The sequence below is a fragment of the Oreochromis niloticus genome, linkage group LG4 (genome assembly GCF_001858045.2).
Source record: "Oreochromis niloticus isolate F11D_XX linkage group LG4, O_niloticus_UMD_NMBU, whole genome shotgun sequence".
In the NCBI taxonomy this organism is placed as follows: Eukaryota; Metazoa; Chordata; class Actinopteri; order Cichliformes; family Cichlidae; genus Oreochromis; species Oreochromis niloticus.
Window position 1 is genome coordinate 18,470,607 of NC_031969.2, and position 18,792 is coordinate 18,489,398.

At 40.5% G+C, this 18,792-nt stretch overlaps 2 protein-coding genes across 7 annotated transcripts in view; both read right to left on the reverse strand.

The window, feature by feature from the left end:
• Positions 1-7,422, reverse strand: part of arhgap17b (Rho GTPase activating protein 17b) — a 24,828-nt gene extending 17,406 nt beyond the window's left edge. For 2 of the 5 annotated variants that reach the window (XM_019358042.2, XM_005461090.4), the window contains exons 1-2: positions 7,015-7,422; positions 2,544-2,583 (exon numbers count right to left, since the gene is read on the reverse strand). In XM_019358042.2, coding sequence (XP_019213587.1) covers positions 2,544-2,583; positions 7,015-7,067 — 93 coding nt within the window. In that variant the 5' untranslated portion in view covers positions 7,068-7,422. The remainder of the gene's footprint in view (positions 1-2,543; positions 2,584-7,014) is intronic. The other 3 variants (XM_005461088.4, XM_005461089.4, XM_005461091.4) reach the window with 2 other exon arrangements.
• A 4,478-nt stretch (positions 7,423-11,900) lies between these two features.
• LOC100692929 (meteorin-like protein) lies at positions 11,901-18,115 on the reverse strand. Of its 2 annotated transcripts, XM_003456344.5 has the most exons (4): positions 16,319-18,115; positions 15,467-15,876; positions 13,657-13,716; positions 11,901-12,903 (listed from the first exon to the last, which is right to left on the reverse strand). In XM_003456344.5, the coding sequence occupies exons 1-4, from the start codon at positions 16,393-16,395 to the stop codon at positions 12,575-12,577; spliced, it is 876 nt and encodes a 291-aa protein (XP_003456392.1). In that variant the 5' UTR covers positions 16,396-18,115; the 3' UTR covers positions 11,901-12,574. The 2 variants fall into 2 exon arrangements, with proteins under 2 accessions (XP_003456392.1, XP_019213589.1); XM_019358044.2 differs by lacking the exon at positions 13,657-13,716.
• Between the last annotated feature and the right edge of the window lie 677 nt (positions 18,116-18,792).

Consider the following 18,792-nt stretch of genomic DNA (forward strand, 5'->3'; position numbering starts at 1 on the left):
CAGAAAGCTCCTGTCATTCAGTACCAAAGACAAGTAAGGAATGGGGTGGGAAGGGTTGGGTCAGGGTTGTGCTCTCTGCTTTTAGGACAAAGTGGCTCGACTGTCTTAAACATAACAAAACAACTGTTTTTATGCATTTTTAGACTAACTGGTTTTTTCCCCAGGAGATGAGAAGGTTGCTTTCCTTTGGGGAATGTGTCATGACTCTCATTTGCACTTATCCACTGGGAGCCCTGGGGGATACCCCACAGGGGACTCAGTTGAGCTGATTTTGATGCTCACATGGGCAAAGACGGTGACAACTGGAGGGGCATGATGGGAGGGGTGCTCTGTTATTTAATGTCTTTGCCAATCATGGTTTATCCATAACAAAAACACCATGTTCCATCATAAGTGAGTTCTGAGTGCACAGGGCACCCTACACCGCAGGTCGATGATCAGTCAGAAATTTGAAATCTGTCTTATGCACTACTTTGTGTGAATGGGGTTCAGCGGTCAGCTGCTAACTATCATAGAGCTATGACTTCCATGACAGAATGGGGGTTGGTGAGTTTTCCCCTTCATCTTTACCTTCTTCCACAAAAGTTGCTTTCTTCCCTGAACATGAATTATTCCTCTCAGTTTGTCATATTTATTCACACCATTTTCCCAACAGTGATCTCACAGCTTCACTAGCCAGAGCTTCCCCATCCCCCTCCGCCACACAGCGCTACAGTGCACATCAAGTATAATTTCAAGATAACAGAGAATCGCCAGAGCTTTCCTTGAGTGGAAAACCATAAGGCGCTTCTGCTGTGCCAAACCCTTGAGCTGGCTAGGCAATGTTGAATGAAAGACTAGCCAGTAAAGTTTTAATGGCAGCAGTTATACTCCGAGACTGCAGAGAGATTTGGCATCAACAAGGCGCAAAGGCATGATTGCTTTAACAGAACTTTTGAGAGGAACTTGTAAGTCTTTTGATAACTTCCGTATTTTACTCTACCAGAAAATTATATCTAAACAAGCCGGTTTTACACGCAGACAGTTTAAAATAAGCTACGGTTAGGCAGTGAACAGGACATCTTTCATAGGTGGCAGATACCCAGTCTCAGTGTAAACATATTTTAATCATGTGCTGTGGGTAAACCCTGAACTGTTATAGGGGTTCAACAATAAAGTCCAGTGAGGCCCTGGAGTTTACTGGACTAACAGATTTGAGGAAAATTAAATGTGAAGTGATATTAAGAAACTGCCTTCATGCATTTAACAAGGTGCTGGAAACATTTCTGAGAGATTTTGTTCCATATTTACATGATAGCATCACACAGTTCTGTCACATGTAAATCAATGATGCGAATCTCCTGTTTCACCCCATCCCAAAAGTGCTTTATTGAATTGAGATCTGGTGACTGCATAGGTAATTCATTGTCATGTATAAGAAACTAGATGATTTAAGCTTTGTGACATGGCGTATTATCCTGCTGGAAGCAGCCAACAGGACATGGATACACTATGGTGATACGCATATGGATATTACTCAGGTAGGGACTCAAAGCGTGCCAAGAAAATATCCCCCACACCATTACACCATCACCAGTAGCCTGAACTGTTAATAGAAGGCAGGATGGATATAGCCTCCGTTTCAGTTAGCTCATAGGAGGAGCGGCACACAAGTGTGGTTTGCTGCTGTAGCCCATTTGTTTCAAGGTTTGATGCTTTGTGTGTTTAGAGATGATTTTCTGCATAGCTTGGGAGTAATGAGTGGTTGAGTTAATGTTGCCTATGAAACATCATGCAGACAAATTCACTGCATTTAAGCACTGTTACATTTTTTCTAAATAAAGAAGGTTACATTGACTTTCAGGTATGCTAATGACAAATTTTATGAGGCTTGGCAGCAAGGTTATTATAGTTACATACAACTAAACTAAAAACTAAAACTAGGTGTGAAAACATGTTTATTTAGACTCTGGATGTCTACAGTACTATAGCACATTATGGATCAACTGCTTTCAAAATGTTATGCACTTTTATTGTAATACCTGTAGTTATTTTACTAAACCTTGCTTCTGACATGTGCCCAATTAAAAACACTAAAACTAATAAAAATTAAACTAAAACTAAACATTTTCAAACTGATGAAAATTAAAAGTAGAAAAAAACTAATAAGAAAATACAAAACTATTATAACTCTGCTTGGTAGCCATTTAACTCAGAGATCACAGACTAAAAAAAGCATTCAGTCATGTCACATCCTGAGGGTGTTTTTGGTACATGTGCATAAACTTAAGTGTTGCTGAAATATGCAGCTGCACCAGTATATAGGTCTCTTAAACCACAGATGTGAGAAAACTTTCTATGACATTTAGACTTGTATTTATTATTATTCTACCCAGTTATCACCATTAAAAACAGCATTGTTCACATTTGAGGATAAATGCTTATCAGCTTGTTTTCTTCTGTGCTCCTGCCCACCCCTCATTAGACTGCCAAATGGAATTTTTTAAAGATAATAAAAACTATTGGACGTAAAGTCCCTTTAAATAAGAGAAGATAAGATTTACCTGCAGGAGGTCATCGCTCAGGACCTCAGTTTTTTCAGCCCTGTGAAGAGAAACAAAGGCCAGTGGTCAAAGACTGAGGACATACAGAACACACCTGTGTCCTACAGCAATACAGGTGAGACACAAAAAGCTTGCACAAGAGAGTTATTATTGCATCTTACGACTATCCGGCATTGCCTTCATTTTTTCCTCAGGCTTCACTGTAGTAAAAACAGGTGTACCTCCTTCACGCAGTGTCACTGCAGGCATGTTAACCTGACTGGCCTGTTATTAGCTGTGCTCGGGTTTTTTCCTCTCCTTTTTCTCCTGGTGGTTTTGGTGAAATATGAAACTAGTGATGCTGACATTATATGCACTTGCACTTATTTATGTATAGTGCATTTATTGCTTTTTGTGTACAGCTCTCTATTGCTAAATAAACTCTGTGCTCAACTTTGGTGTTCTGTAGAGTCCCAATCTCCAGCACAGCCAGTCTGCAGTTTGCACTCTGTGCTGTATGCCTGCAGTAAGTGAACAGAATAAGCTGAAATCTACAATCAGTTGTTATCATGATATACTTATTTGCTACTATTGGTACCCCTGGCAGTGGATGGCAGCCCCTCCCCGAGCCTGGTTCTGCTGGAGGTTTCTTCTTGTTAAAAGAGAGTTCTTCCTTCCCACTGTCACCAAGAGTTTGTTCATAGAAGTGATTGATTGTGTGATTGTAGGGTCTTTACTTTGCACTATAAAACCACCTTGACTGGATTGTTTTTGTAAATTAGCACTATACAAATTAAAAGTGAACTGGACTTGTACAACCATGTTGAACATCGATGCATAAATGTAACGCTGATCCCCCTCCCGATCCAAAAAAAAAAAAAACACACTTCCTGAGGTGTCATCGTGTTTGTTATGGCAACATGTAAAGGTGTGCCTTTTTCTGTGAAGTAAGGAGGAAGTTGCCAGGTGGCCTGTTGATGTCTGAAATACACCAAATACATGCTGAACTGTAGCAGAGTCTGTGGAAAATATTATGGCACAACAGCTCTCCCAAATTTCTAGGAAATGCTGACAAAAAGCCAAACCCTTTAAACATCAGCAACTGTTCTTTAGCCATTTGATTTACATCTCGCTCAGCTGGTGAGATTGTCAAAGGAGTGATCGGTTTCCCCGTCAATAAATCCATCAACACATACACAGATATTGTGTATTTATGCACAAATCTCTGAAGGCCTGTCCCTACCCTCTAACAGCACCGGCCAAGAAACACACAGTAGATTTACACCTTGCAGGGGATAAAATAATCCGCTCACATGCAAGAATTATTACCCAATACTGACGTGGGACACAAAAGTAAGATCTTAACATTGCACTCTCAAAATGCAGTACAGGCTTACCTCACTCATGCCTGAAATACTCTCACTGTTTAGTGAAACTGCTTGTGGTGGCTGTCTGCTGTCTCGAGATCAGATCACGAATAAAACCAACTCACGTTGGTCACAGATCGGTAAAACTTTGCAAAGCTTAAAATGAATAAGTAAGTTTTTGAATGATTCTGAAGACAACTTCTACTCTGAGCTGCTAATTATGCTGCTCAGTACTCCATATCCAGTCTATATAGTCTAACTTCTCTGTAATGAACACACTTAGTTTTGGTTCTTTAAAATTAATGTTAAATATATAGTTGATCATCTTAAAAAATTATCAGGAAGTATTTTGATCATTTAAGTAACTTTTTTTTTTTTTAAAGTTTTGATTGAAGTTTCCAAAATATAAAGATGTTCTGGTTTCAAGGAATTATTTGATAGTGATGCAACTATGTCTCAGGGGGTAGAGCGAGTTGTCCACTGATTAGAAGATTACGGGTTCAGTTAGCTTGCTGAAAAGTCTTTCGAGCTACAGACTCAAATTCCCCCCCCCCAAGCATATATTAGTGCGAGAGTCTGTGGAAGATTAAAATGTGAGGCATTACAGTGGCTCACAGCAGAAGAGTCCTGAGTTCAAACCCAAGTAGGCCCTTCTTGTAAGAAGTTTGCACGTTCTCCCTGTGGTTGTGTGGGAAGATACTACAAAATGGTTTTACCCAAACAAAGAAGAAACTGATTTAAAATAGAATATAGACAAATTGATATAAGTCAGCGACTGCAATGTATTAAGTAAACAGAGACAGAAGAGCCATTTATTAACATGGTTAGTAATGCAGCTAGAATACTTCCACATGGATCCATATGACCCCATTACATATTAGGCTTTACAGGCTTGTCTCTGAAGGAAAAAGCTGCATGAGCAATCTTTAGATTCCTATCAACACCGAATTAGAATTGATTGAACTGGAGTGGAGTGCAGCTTGGCTCTAGGCAGAAGCTATTGTTCTTAAAAAACAGACAGCTAGAGCCGGACCTTGGAAAAAAAAAAAAAAAAAAAATTCACAGAAAGCTGAAGGACAACTGTAACTATAAAACATGCACCTGTAGGAAAACTGACCAAAACAGACACACAAAATCTTGAAAGCTGCTCGCAGAGATGGATCATATCATGTTTCACTGACTCAGTTTTGGTAAAGGACACCGTGTAAGCGTGTCCTATAAAACCGCTGCTACCCTGCTATCTTCCACCACAATGCAACTACATCTAAATTGAATCGCTTCCTCTTATTAATCACATGCAAATGAAATCTGGCTTCCTCTTTTATAAAAAACGACTTTGTGGCTGCATGGCAGCCCCAACCCCGCCATGCCTCTGCTGTCAACAGCTATGAAAATGCTTACTCCACAAAAACTAAAAACCTGTGTGTGTGTGTGTGTGTGTGTGTGTGTGTGTGTGTGTGTGTGTGTGTGTGTGTGTGTGTGTGTGTGTGTGTGTGTGTGTGTCCAGCCCTTTCTGGGCCAAACAGAAAACCACAAATCATCACAAACACTCACGGGGGTGGACACAGATTTACTGGTTTATGAACTAGATGTTCACAGCTTAATTTCTATTCTGTCAAATTGTATTTGGCACATTTATTAGCAGGAAAACCTTTTTTTGTTTTACCCCCGAGCTCGTGACAGAGATCTAATCTAGACCTTTATAACTTCACTTGATGGATTATGATGTGTGATCATGCATAGCATAAAGACTGGGGGGGGTAAACATTTAACTTTAATTTAACTTGAGTGCTTGCTGTGATTTTTTATTTTTTTGTTTATTTTCTAGCTCCCACCCACTCTTACTTAAGCTGTGGTATAAATGGCACCCGAGGATTTCTTGCATGTTAAACTCCTTCAGCAGTAATCCAGAGTGGGTGTGTGCAAGCAAACTATTTTGCCTTTCAGTATGCAAGCTGTCATTCTGCCTGCTTAGTTGAGTTTTACTGCTCTTACACAACAACATGTGGAGTCATGTATGCAAGGAATTCAAGGCCAGCGCCTGCAGAGTATCACTTGGAAACTAATAGACAGCAGTCTGGTTAATTAATACAGCAATAAATGAAGACACTGAATCAGAGACGCAGGAAGAAGGATGGTATACGTAGTTTGCCCTATCAACACCCATCAGGTAACATGCGTGTGAGCACATGCTACCCTGTAACTGAACATATACCACTGCACACGTGAGTACATAGTACAGTATGGTGGGGTCATTCTTGGGTCCACAGAAGGACAAGGGGGACTGTAGACAGACTTAATTAAATAGGTGTTGATGACAAAAGTGAATTCAGAATTGAGGCATCCTCCAAGTACACTAAAAGAGTGCAATATAGAGAGCAAATAGAAATATTTGTATTTATCTATTTATCATATATTTAAGTCTCTCCATCCCTTACAGTGATGCCTCTATTAATATTTGCCACTGTTGTTTTATTGTATGCGGTTTGTATGTTTTGATTGTATCACATGCATCCTAAGCAGGGCTTCTCTATTTAAAGAAAGACATCATACTTTCATTGCCTCCACTAGCCTACATTTGAGCCATTAATTTATTAAAGGCAATAGCTGTGATAGTACATGAACTGTTACAGCAGATTAGATGAGAGTCGTTTGTTCTTATCTACAATTGGTTTTATGTTCAATAGATTAAACAATCTAAAAGAATATTTGATTATAAGGTTATTAATAAGGATTTTTTTAAAAAATCAGTTGTAGCCATTTATCCATTAAATCCACTTACTTAATGCTACTAAATTGAGATGTTTTCCCACAGTTACAGCCACATACTTTTAAACCAAATCTGGAAAATCTACTTTTCAAACTTCTTGTATTGTTTAAAAACAAACACAAAAACCATTATTGTGGCATCTGGACAAGCTTTGTGTGCTTCTGACACAATTTCACTGCAATCTAAACCTTTAGAAATTCTCCAGATTTTTTTAATCACACAAAATCGTGGTCAGCCCCTCCGACACCGCCCACAATAAAAACCAGCCAGATGACAACTGGGAGACATAAATTAGAAGCAATGGCCTAACACAATAATGTATGACATCACGTTGCAACAATGTTACGTAGCCTACCTTCCAACAGTCTGGTTGGCAAGTTGCTTCATACGATTAAACTGCTTCTTCATGTTGCAAGTCTCGTGAGCTTCTTCCTACAAGTCCGTAAAAAGTTTGCGGCACCAACGAACGCTGTCGATCATCCACCAAAAAAAAAGAAAAAAAGTTGCGCTACGTCGCAGCCATTGTGCTACAAAGACCTGACTTCCGACCGCTTTTAGTCACAAAAACTGAACAGTTTTCCTGGTTGAACCCGGTGACATCGGCCGTTACCGTTAAGACGCGCAGGGAAGTGAGCAGAAACAGCGGCGGACGACCTTCACGGTCCCCATTGCCAAGAATGTCAGCGCTCCTGTTAGACTGGCTGGTTTCTTTACTACAGCTGTGATAGGAAGGAGGAAGTGCTTTTACTTCCCGCACTGTAAGCCGCATGGGCCCCGTGGTGACATGTGATACCTTAACAAGAAAAAAAAAGACTTTGGTCATTGCAAAGTCACATGCTTTAACGTGGGGATGAATTCTTCAGAATAAATATCGGAGTTATAAATCGGGGCTGATTGTGAATTAATGACAAATCAGAGAAACGTGACAAAAACTCATAACCGTAGTAGTATGTTTGATAGTGTGGTGCCAAAATATTTTTTTAAAAACGTGGTTGGGATGCACGTGAAAGCCATTGATAATTAATTAACAATAGCAGAAAATTATACAACTTTAACCACTGCTTCTGGATCAGTCCGGGTCACTGCTCAGCCGGATTGTGACTAACTGTCTGATTTCAGATCAGTTCGTCACCAACCAGCACAGAGTTTTCCGGAGTGATCTGCCGCCACCTTGTGCCTGTCATGCAAAGGCTTTGTTCAGCAGTTCTCCTTCACCGATCAGTTTCATTATTAGACCAATATTGGCACGACTGCCTGTCTGGGTGTGGAGGATTAACGTGAATGAATGGTAGTCAAGGCGGTGTAATTCTCCCAGCTAAACCTTGTTAAAGAGCTCATAACTCTCTTAGCACCACCCCACCTTGATTATATTAGAAGGGTTGTTGATGGTCATTCCTGCTTGAGGAGACCCTGTTTGTCACAGCAATGACTGATAGTGACTATATGATCCCAATAAATTACAGCAAGCACGCAATCATTCCTGTGTGCCCTGAGCTGAAAACTTGTCAAACTTTGTTAAAGGTACTCTAAATGTGGTTATCTGCTGTTAAAGAACAACTAGTCCCATAAATAGTTTTTTATGTATAAACTGTGATGTACTGCTGTGGGGGAAATGACCTTTTTTAAATCAGTTACTGGACTAAATTATCTTTAATTAATTATTCTGGGGGGGGGGTATTTATTCATCTATTTATTTATTATTTGTTTGTTTGTTTTTATGGAAGTTTGTGTCTGCCACTGAGTTCTTAACTCAAAAGTTCAGGTTAGTTGTATCAAAACTTCTGTGTACCTCAAAATGTTCAGTTAGCATCTCAACATTTCAAGACATTAACGCAAACCTTTAATGGACAGAATGAATAAATAACTTAAGTCTGTTGCAGAATCAAGCTATTTATAGTTTATTGGTAGATATCATCTACTTATAGTGAGTAGACCCAACATTATGTTTTACATTTCTAACAAAAAGTTATCCCTATCATTATCTGTTTCGTAAGCCTTCTCTTTCACTTTTGGTACTATCCTCCTACCACAATTTATCCCCACAAATCATCACCATCCTACCGGCACTCTCTTCTTTACCTCTCTTGTAAATTTAAACTCATTTACCTTCACTGTCTCCCTTTTACGCACACACATGTATTTTGTCTCACTTTTTCTGAAATGCGGGCTGACACCTATCCTATAAATACAAATAGTTATAATAACTGTAATAAACCATAAGAAAGCTTAAGAAACTGCAAACTACTCAGCATTACTGTTTGAATTGCTTTTCCTGTTGCCATGTGCACAGTAGTCTCAGTTCTCCTCTGTGACACAGGAACTTTTTCATCTTAGTGAATGACTGAGCTGTGCTGTGTCATGAAATTTAAGTGACCTTAAGTGATCCAAGGTAAACACTGTGCTCTGATAAGACACGTAAGAAATCTGACTTTCAGGGAGAAAGAAAAACAGACAAGTCTGAACTTTTCATTTTCAGGTAATACGTCATCTCTGCATTCAGTGCCCTTACACCCTGCTTTGTCCTAATCTTCCCCTGTAATGAAAAAAAGGTAATGAAGAAACCTAATCAGCAAATACATTACACATTTACCTTAGCGAGTGCTCTCTTGCAATGTCAGGGCATGTTGTAAATATACCTTCTTGCTGACATATTAATAGAAAAACAAGTCAGTGAAGCAGCATTGCCAGATTTATGTAAGTGCGGTCACTTTTAACACTACAGAGCTTACACTCTAAACCTGAACACACACACACAAATCAGAAATGGGGAAAAACAGACAATCTGACAAAGACAAAAGGAAAAGAACAAAAGAGGACACAAGAAAAAAAAGTAGAAAGTTCATTATGAGTAAAAAAAAGCCAAACAAGTAACACTGACAGTTTTAATGAGTAATGCTAAATGGGATGACAGAGACTGTGAAAAACAAAAGGCAAGAGACAATGGAAACACAACGAAACCAATATAAAAGGCATCGAAACACAACACAAACAGACAAAAACCCAGTCACAAACTCATCTCATTATTGTGTCCTTCACTTGATCTCCATGTGTGATTTAACTTTCTTTGCTATACATTAAAATTAGATGTATTTCACATTATTAAAGGTGTGTATGTTTGTGTAAAGTTTTTGCATTCTCTGGAAGTGTTGGAGACAAAACAGGACAACGCTTTTTTATCACGCTGCAGTAGGTTTAATTTCAAATCAAACAGAGTTACAGATGAGGATGAAACTCAGTTAACCAGCCTCTTCTTCAAATAAACAGAAAGACATGTTGTTTATCTGGAGATTAGGTAGGGATTTGTGTGTTAGACTGTATCTGCAATTTTATTTCACCTTCAAATTACCAAGAGCGCAATAGAAAGTAATGTTCAACCAGATGCTGGAATGATGGCAATAAGACACAACTTTATAAAAGCTCTCAGACTGACTGCCCTTTTGTATCGGGACTTTTTTTTTATTAAAGCTTTAGTCAGAATTTGATTATTTCAAATACAAATGCTGCCCATTTTCAAAAGGAGACCAAATGGCGATCTTTTCAGAGCGAAGAAACATCTCTGCTTCAGCTTTGTGTTGCTGCTACCCATGTCCCAGGTCTCTATAGCGGGAGCGGTGAATGCCTGCTCGGCATTGGAGGGTATCACGCTGTTTCCATATTGTACCCCTGGGCCTCCCCACAGCAGTGGCCCACATGGGAAAGCAGACCAGGCGGTGGGATAAACCAATTACCCCCCAGTCTGGGTGGACTCCTGCCGGCGCACCATGCAGCAGCTCCGGGCCGAGCCCTCCTAGGCTCGATCCCCATGAGAGCCTGCTGGAATTCCCAGAGATGAGAATAGTGTGGTCTCAAAGGCCTGCAGAGAGACTATATTTTGCTTGGAAATTTGACATGGTGGCCTCCTGGGACAAAGCTGAAGGAGGAGACTTCAAACTGTGCTTCCGTAGGATTAAAAAAAAACATTTGTGGAAGCCTTCATTTTTGTAGACCATTCATCAGGCACTTTTAGACCTTTATCCACTTCTTATACACAGAGATATCTCTGCAGAGACACACGCAAAGAAAATGGGCTTTTTTCTAAAACACCGACCTCCAGAAATATTACCCATCTACTAGAACTATAATAAAATATGCATATAATAGATTATATTTTCTACAGGTAATTACAAACTTTTACTAATTGAGCACATTTTGGGTGTACATGCTGCTGTGCCTTGGCAGAAGCGAATATGAATACTAACAGGAATGATGGAGAAAAATCTAAACTATAATATGAAACTGAGCCTAAATGTGCAAGAAGAGAAAATATTTATGGAGTTAAAGAAAACAGAGGGCTCTCCTCTCCTCTGACTTCTGGCATTCATGAGCCCTGATGGTTTCTAGATGACAGCAGCCGTGACAATGGTCATTATGTCTGCCAGAGGCCTAGTCACTGCAGGGCCATTGTGTGTGCCCCATTCACCGCACAGTCATTTACACTTTCATTGGCAGCTATTTAGTCCTCATAAAAAGTTCAACACACCAATTTGTGAGCCCTGCTCAGCCAAGGAGAAGTGTGGAATAGGCTCAGAAAGCAGTTGCTTTAAAAGTCAATTAATTGTTCTGTTCTCCTGGGAGGGGCTGAAGGGGAGGATCCCCGGGCTTCAGGGGGCCTCACATCTGCCTATTCGTCTTCTTGGGCCGTGATGCACAGGCCACACGGCTCAAAAGAAACGCCCGATTCAGTCTGCTCGGAGTTGTGGCCAGCTAAGATTCTGTAATTCACTTCGAGGAAGGGTTATCCTATTATCATAAGAATCTGATTCCTGGGCGAAAAGATGTATTAAAGAGTGAAAGAAAACAAAAATGAGCTTGAAGGGTACTTTGGCACTAAATCCTCTTCTGTGCAGACAGATATAAAAAAAACACAGATTATGCTGCATGTGATGAGAAAGTGGGTAGGAAGTCATTTAAGCCGTCACAAAGGCACCTTTTAAGAGGCCAAAGCATATTCTGTCTAAACAGAGGGCCTCATGAAATGTCTGTTTTATTCATTGATCATGAGCTCATTGCACTTCATCAGACGGTTATGAGCTGACCACAACATCTGTGCAAACTGTTTAAAAGAGTGTGTAAAAGAAACCCATCTGTGGAGTAGGATTGTGTAAATTGTTGATTTATCTGTTACAAAAAAACATTCTTCTGAATATCATTATTTATGTTATTTATTTTAAAATGGCGAAATGAGTACATCAGAGCGACGGAGACGTGTAGACATATTTGATTTATTTAAAGCTCAGCAATCCGGAGTCTCAGTTGTTTCTAGATTTCATCCACTCTCCAACCGAATAAAAAAAGAAAGGAAATAAAGTAAAATATCTACTGCAAACATTTCCAGCTGCAAGAAAAAAGATTGCTGCACTGCAATCCTGAATCAGAAAGAAAAAAATGCATCGTGCAGGATCCAACAGACAGGAGTAAACACAAAACAGATGATTTCACAATAAAATGTCGTATATATGTACACTCCTATTCAGTAAAACAAACTGGCAATAATAAATGGCTGTGCTTCAATCCACCCTCCTGCCTCAGTTCATAGGGCAATTGTCACAGAGAGGCAGCAAAATGAACAACAGTTAATGCAGGGAGAGGCACAAAAAGAGAGCAGCAACCCAACCCCTCCTTATTCTCCCAGGACTGAGGGCAGTGATGGAAGAGAGACAAAGGCCGGCCCTCTCTGAGCTGCAGTGCAGGAGGCCCTGCTGGTTAACTCTGTTCTCCTCCTCCAAATTAGTTTTTATCACCAGCATTTCAGCGGCTTTTCCCTGCTGGTGCCACCTTGGTGAAACGTGACAGCAAGGATCTGAAATGCACCAGTGCAGAGGTGGTTAGACTTCTCAGCTCAGTATTGCTAAGATGACACGCACACACACACCTCCTCAGTCTAAAGGAAAGTCACAGGAATTCTGGCGTGCCGTTCGGGCATTGTGGTAGACAGACAGGAAGTCTTTGTATCGCGGGGCACACCCTAACCAAGCTTCCCCAAAGTGTTCTGACCCAGTGAAAAGAAACTCTCCATCTCCGGGCTTGACGTGGCACTGCAGGAGTGTGTGGATGTGTCCACGCCAGGACTGACATGACACCAGTGGATCCAGCTGTTGCTCAAACACTCCACTGCGCTGCCAGTACACCCTCAGCGCTGATACCTCCACTGAGGACATTTGACGTCGAGAGTCATGGGTGACCTTTTTGATATAGCCTCGAACAACTGAAAAAGACAGGAAAGCAGAACCACGTGTTTACACCGCATCCAGTGGATGTTTCAGATAAAGTGGTCACTTAATTAGGTGAAAAAGCTGGCTTGACGGGGGCTACACAAAGGTTACGTATAACAAGAATGAGGACTATTTTGAACTGGGACATATAAAGAACTACTCTAGAAGAGTTTAGTCTCCCTTTAAAATGAACAAACAAAAGCACAGACAAAAATGTCACAACCTCGCTCAGCAGATCATCAACATCTGTTTGAGTTTGTCTGCATTATGCAGCCTAACATGAGATAGGTTTTGAAGTGTTGCCAGGTGGAGAGTGCATTCAGCTGTAATTCAATTAAATTTTGTCTATATAGAGCCAAATCACAACAACAACAGTCACCTCAAGGCATTTTATATTGTAAGATAATGACCCTATAATACTAGAGAGAAAAGCAACAATTCCCTAGAAAGCATTGGTGACAATGGGAAGGGAAAACTCCCTTTTAACAGGAAGAAACCTCCAGCAGAACCAGGTTCAGGGAGGTGCAGCCATCTTCCTCGACCAGTTCAAGATGAAGGGAGGGAGTCAGGGGAAAAGAGATCCTTTAGACGGTGGTATGATGTACAAGATTATATTCCAAGGAAAATCTTACTGTTGCTGAGTCATTAAGATAAATTTAATGATGCAGCTGCAGGAAAAGCCAGAGGGAACATGAACAATAGCAAGAGGCGTGTCATCTTGTCATCTTGCTGAGTAAGATACCCACCAAAGTCGCTGCTGCAGATAGCCATGAGAAGTTCTGTGTCATTGCACGGTCGACAGGATGCTGTGGGTGGAGAAAATCATTTCACAAAATTAGAAATTTGCTCTTTGCTGGGCAGCTTTGTGACTATCACAGCCGAAGACCTGCATCGAGTAATCTTCCGCTTGTTCTGCTATGTTGTTTCTCACCTAACCCACTTCTCTCTGTCAATCACGTCCTCGCTCGGCCTGCTTAGCTCTCTTTTCTCTCCTAACCGTCATGATTCAAAGCTCTATAGCTGACAGTGACTGACAGAAAGGTGTCACTTCTCCTCCCCAACACTTCACTGACCTAAAATCTGACCCACATACCGGCTCCATTCATCCCCCTTCTCACATCACACACTGAAGAAACCATGGCTTGGCTGGAGGAATGCTGCTCTTAGCCTCTGCCCACCGCACCACCTTCAGATCAAACACCCACGCTAGTCTTGACCCCACGTTTGACTCCTTTTGTATCTACCTAATTGAATGACCCCGTGCCAATGCAGGAGCCTGCAGGAGTCAAACACCCGGCCAGACTGGCAATACAGAAAAGATAAACCTGCAGCTGTCTATTATAGGCATAGAATGACATCACCACACTGAGACCAGCCCGCACACATGGATAAATGCTAATAAACAGACAAGCACAATGATAAGGCATTTGTGGAATCTGCAAAGTATTTGCAGTCTCAATTCAGGCCTCTTGGCCCGGTGCCCTCCAGCCACTATGCAGTCTGCTCAGTCCCCTCTGCTTTGTCCCTTGATGGAAACCAGACAACTAGACTGACCAGCAGCTGCATGCTGCAGTCCACAAGGCAAGACTATAATTCAATAACCACTTTTTTTTTCAAATTGGGAATTATGACTGGTAGGCAAGTCTCTCTCAAACATCCAAATCAGCCGTTTGAAATCACTATAGCAGTACATACCTCTTAAACCATGAGAAATGTTTCAGTGCCACTTTTAAATGGACAACTTTTATAAAGAGTATAACTTTTGAATATTTAAGCTACTGACTAAAACTCATAGATTATTTGGTAACCATAAGGAAAAAATAGGAAATGTGATACGACCCAGTTAGTCAACGCAGTTTTTCAGAACAAGACAACTTAAAAAGTCGATGGTTATAAATGACCCGTGAGGAGGGGTGAAAAGTAAATGACTCCATACATAACTGCTGTGCCTAAGCAGAGTCTTGTTATACTTCTTTAAATACTACTGCGCTACTGTTACATTTTGGAGAGAAATATTATGATTTTTAATTCAAACCCCTACAAGAAATGAGTGTGGCCTAATTTCTGATCTATCGGCGAAAAGAAGAATCTTCCTTTTAAACTTTGACAGGATTCACAGCTCAACTTATCTAATGGCTCGCATAAAATAATTGCGGAAAACAGAAATACAAAAATAAATGATAATAGAGAGATGAAATATTAATGTTAATTTCAGCTCAGTAGTAAAATGTATATCACTTTAAACAGTTTAGTTGTGTGTGTATATATGTATGTATGTATGTATATATATATATATATATATATTTATGCACATTTTAATGTTGCATAAAGTCAAAAAAATATTTATTTACTCATTTATTGCTAATACTTATATTATTAAATGCAAACGTGACTTTAAATACTGCGGGACTGACTGAAATTATTTTGCTCTGGCAAATAAGAAATATTAATACGTTCATAACGTGCTCCTCTGTAAATGTTGCTTTATCAGAATGGCACCTGAAGCCAAATTTTGATTTAGGTTAAATCTCCTCGAACCAAAAGATTATTACTCACTCTCCAGCCCGCTGGGGCCGAGGTTTGGCGCAGCAGCAGTCCTGTTGGTGAGCAGCTCGTATTTGAAGCCCACCGTGCGTCTGTTCCGCGGTCCATCACTCTGAGGGCTGGCCTGGAGGTAGATTACGGGCTTGTGAGGTCCGTCTGCCGGGAAGCAGAACACCTGATACTCCGGCCGCCCGCTGTCCGTCACCAGCAGCTCCAGCTGCCCGGCACGCTCAATGAACATGCTGGCTCCGCTGAAGGAGGGAGACGGTTTGATGCAGATGGAGGTGTGCCGGGCGGAGGACAGATTGGGCTCGAGGACCACTCTGAGGGCCTGACCCGGGTAGACCCACCTCACCGAGCCCTTTGTACAGCGTAACCGCACCTGGAGTACAATCCTGGAATCCACGCCAGCTGCAAAACCGCTGGATTAGGAGGGAAATACCAAATCAAATACTGCCCGGCATTGCATGGATGTCATCGCTAATAATAAAAACTAAATGGTTCAATCCTGAATAAATTACTCAACCATATTAATCTAACAAAAAACTCAACCAGATTCCAACTTATTTGTTTATCCCTTCTGCATTAAATTAAAAAAGTCTGTTCATAAATTCCGACCATCAGATCCGCAGATTTAAATATGAATTATTCATTAATGTCTTTCATCTACCAAGCCTGCTATTTTAATCCTCTTAACGGATTGTAAATGTTCTACAAAGCGAACGGTTTGAAAAAATATAAGTTACATAAGACAAGTATCAAAGCTTCTCCCAAATCATCACCCGAGGAGCAACAGTGCACTCAGTGTTTTCAAAAAATCGTTTAAAGAAAAAAAAAAATCCCATCTGAAATCAGAGTTCTTACCTTCCAGTCCAGTTGCACAAATCAGCTGCACAGCGAAGAGCCAGAAAACACGTCAAAATAATCAGATTTGGCAACATCTCACCCACACAAAGATAAAAAACCCCAAAGAGGCTGGTAGCAGTGCATGGCTGGAGAGTTTGTCAGTGAATAAACAGAGTGAGGGCTTTCTGCTGCTGCACTCTGGGGATTGGGGCGGGGGGCATCGCTCATGTGCTCTCCCTCTCTCTCTCTCCCTACACAGCACTTAGCACACTCTCCCCTCTCTTTGTCAACCTCTAATTAGGAGCGATCCAGTTGTTGGGTACTGCCGGCCAGCTCTTTGTCTTTGCTCTATAAAGACACAATCAGTTTGAAGGCCCTCAGCCATCTGTTAACATCTTTGCGCTTTTCTGCACCGTAATTCATTCACTGCTGAAGTGTTCAGGGTGTGTTATTTAACTTTTACTGGAGTTCTTAAGTTGTATTTTGTATCTGACAGCCTGTAGTTCAATTCAAAATGTTGCTTGCTATAAAATTGTTTTCATTTTCAAAAAAAAGTTAAAGTTCCTGGGAGGGGAAAAACGTCTGATTTCAAATCCCTGACTGCGTTAAGAGAAGTCTGATCTCTGTATTGAAATTCTTTTAGAGGCAGGCCATCTACAAACAGAAAGAGCAGACAAAGGAGGAGGGAAAAAATGCAATGTATCCGAACTTGAGCTTCATCTAGTGGCGGGATGATGCACCGCAAGGTCTCCCCACATCTGGAAGGCAAAGTCAAGCCTGCTGCGGGCTTCTTCTGCAAAAGAGAGCGAGTGCAGGAGCAGGCTGTTCCCCTGCTGCCTCTAATTGTGCAGCTGGGTACAGAGTGGAGTGAGTCACTGAGTTGTCATCAAAGATTCATCCACTGAGGAGCTCTTCTGAATTTTTAACCTGCGGGGTCTTTGTGTTTAAGTAGGTTGGCATCCCTTTAAGGTCCCGCTGGTAGCGACATCTCGTGGACGTGTGCGGAACGTGACAGTGCGGACTGATCCGAGAGCTGGCGCTTCGTCAGTGTTTGTCGAAAACGCCCTGACAGGAGGGGATTTTGACAATGAGTAGAAAGCAGTCACAGGGACAGTCCCGTCAGATGTCGCCTCAGCTGCTGGAGAAGCCGCAAATATGGAGGAATCAAATCATACCCGACATTACAAGTGTGAAATAGGCTTGGTAGTTTTTAGTCCATGTTTACTACACGCTTTTTTAAAATTGTGAAGTTCTTTTTCTGTTATTTTAAATACGATTATAGAAGTGTTCGCCGCACTTCCGTTTCCCATTTAGATATGACCTCGTATGCAGCTTCAGTTCAACATTAGAAAACGTTAAAGAGGTTAAAACAAACAAACAAAGAAAAAAAGAAAAAAAAGGCAAGACTCAGTTTCCAGGATGGTCCGATCGCCTCACAGAGACACAAAGCTAAAAAAAATGAATGGAGGCTTTGTGTGTGAAAGCGTGACCTCTCACAGTGCAGACTGGATCCGGAGGCCAAATGAACCAAGGTGCAGCATAGCATTAACAATAATAATAATAATATAAAAATTACAATATCCACACGATCAAGCCATCGCTTGAAATTCGTGCATTTTGTATTATTTTTTTTAATTTAATTTTTTAATGAAATGTATTCATCGCTCGTGTTCATTCGGGGCACGGGGTCACGGTGTCTGTGGTCACGTCTGCAGGCTTTACGTCCAAACCACAAATCACTCAAACTAATTACAGATGTGTGTCATTTACTGCGTTTTATTTATTTATTTTGACTAAATAAATTCAAACTGTTAACGCTAACACTCACTGACTGACTGACAATGGCGTTAAGGCCTCTCTGTGTCCATAACGTAAACTCGGTCTCATTTACTAAGATAATTAATTACAAAAAGAAAGAAGAAGATTCAAAGATTATAACTTTGATTTTTGATTTTTGATTTTTTGATTTTATTTTTGGTCTTAGGTTTTAAAGCTCCACAGTTCATTTTTTACTCTCGAGTTAAAACCTTGTTCTATTTTTTTTTCTATTGAATTAAATGTAAAAACTAATAATGAAGTCCATGATTTCTTCGGCGTGACCTCAGGCCTTCACAGTATGCAGTGAAGTGAAGTTACAGTGGAAGTGAAACTCCACTGTTTGGCTGCCCTGACAAAATTTCCAATCAAAATTTTTATTTTTAAACGATAATCAGATTTTATCTGCTAACAACATTTTCCATGCCCATACAGGTCAGTGCTTACAAAGACTTTATGTCAGCTTTCACATGTTTAAATAAGCGTTTTAAGATCAGGACTTGACGCAAAATATAAAGTCACGATAAACAATTTTCTTGAGACACTTCTAAATATGAATCTGTGCATTTCCTCTTTGTCAGGAATGATAAAACATTACACATTTTATTTACATTATTTTTGGATAATAATACACTTCCACGAATTAATATGGGCAAATTAATTAAAAAAAAAAAACA

Bases quoted from the DNA above. Each gene is read 5' to 3' on its own strand.
- LOC100692929 (XM_003456344.5), bottom strand. From the start codon at position 16,395: ATGTTGCCAAATCTGATTATTTTGACGTGTTTTCTGGCTCTTCGCTGT. The intron at 15,877-16,318 runs GTAAGAACTCTG...CTCCTAATCCAG, and splicing joins TTGTGCAACTGGACTGGAAG to CGGTTTTGCAGCTGGCGTGG. The intron at 13,717-15,466 runs GTGAGTAATAAT...CTCCACCCACAG, and splicing joins CGGCCCCAGCGGGCTGGAGA to CATCCTGTCGACCGTGCAAT.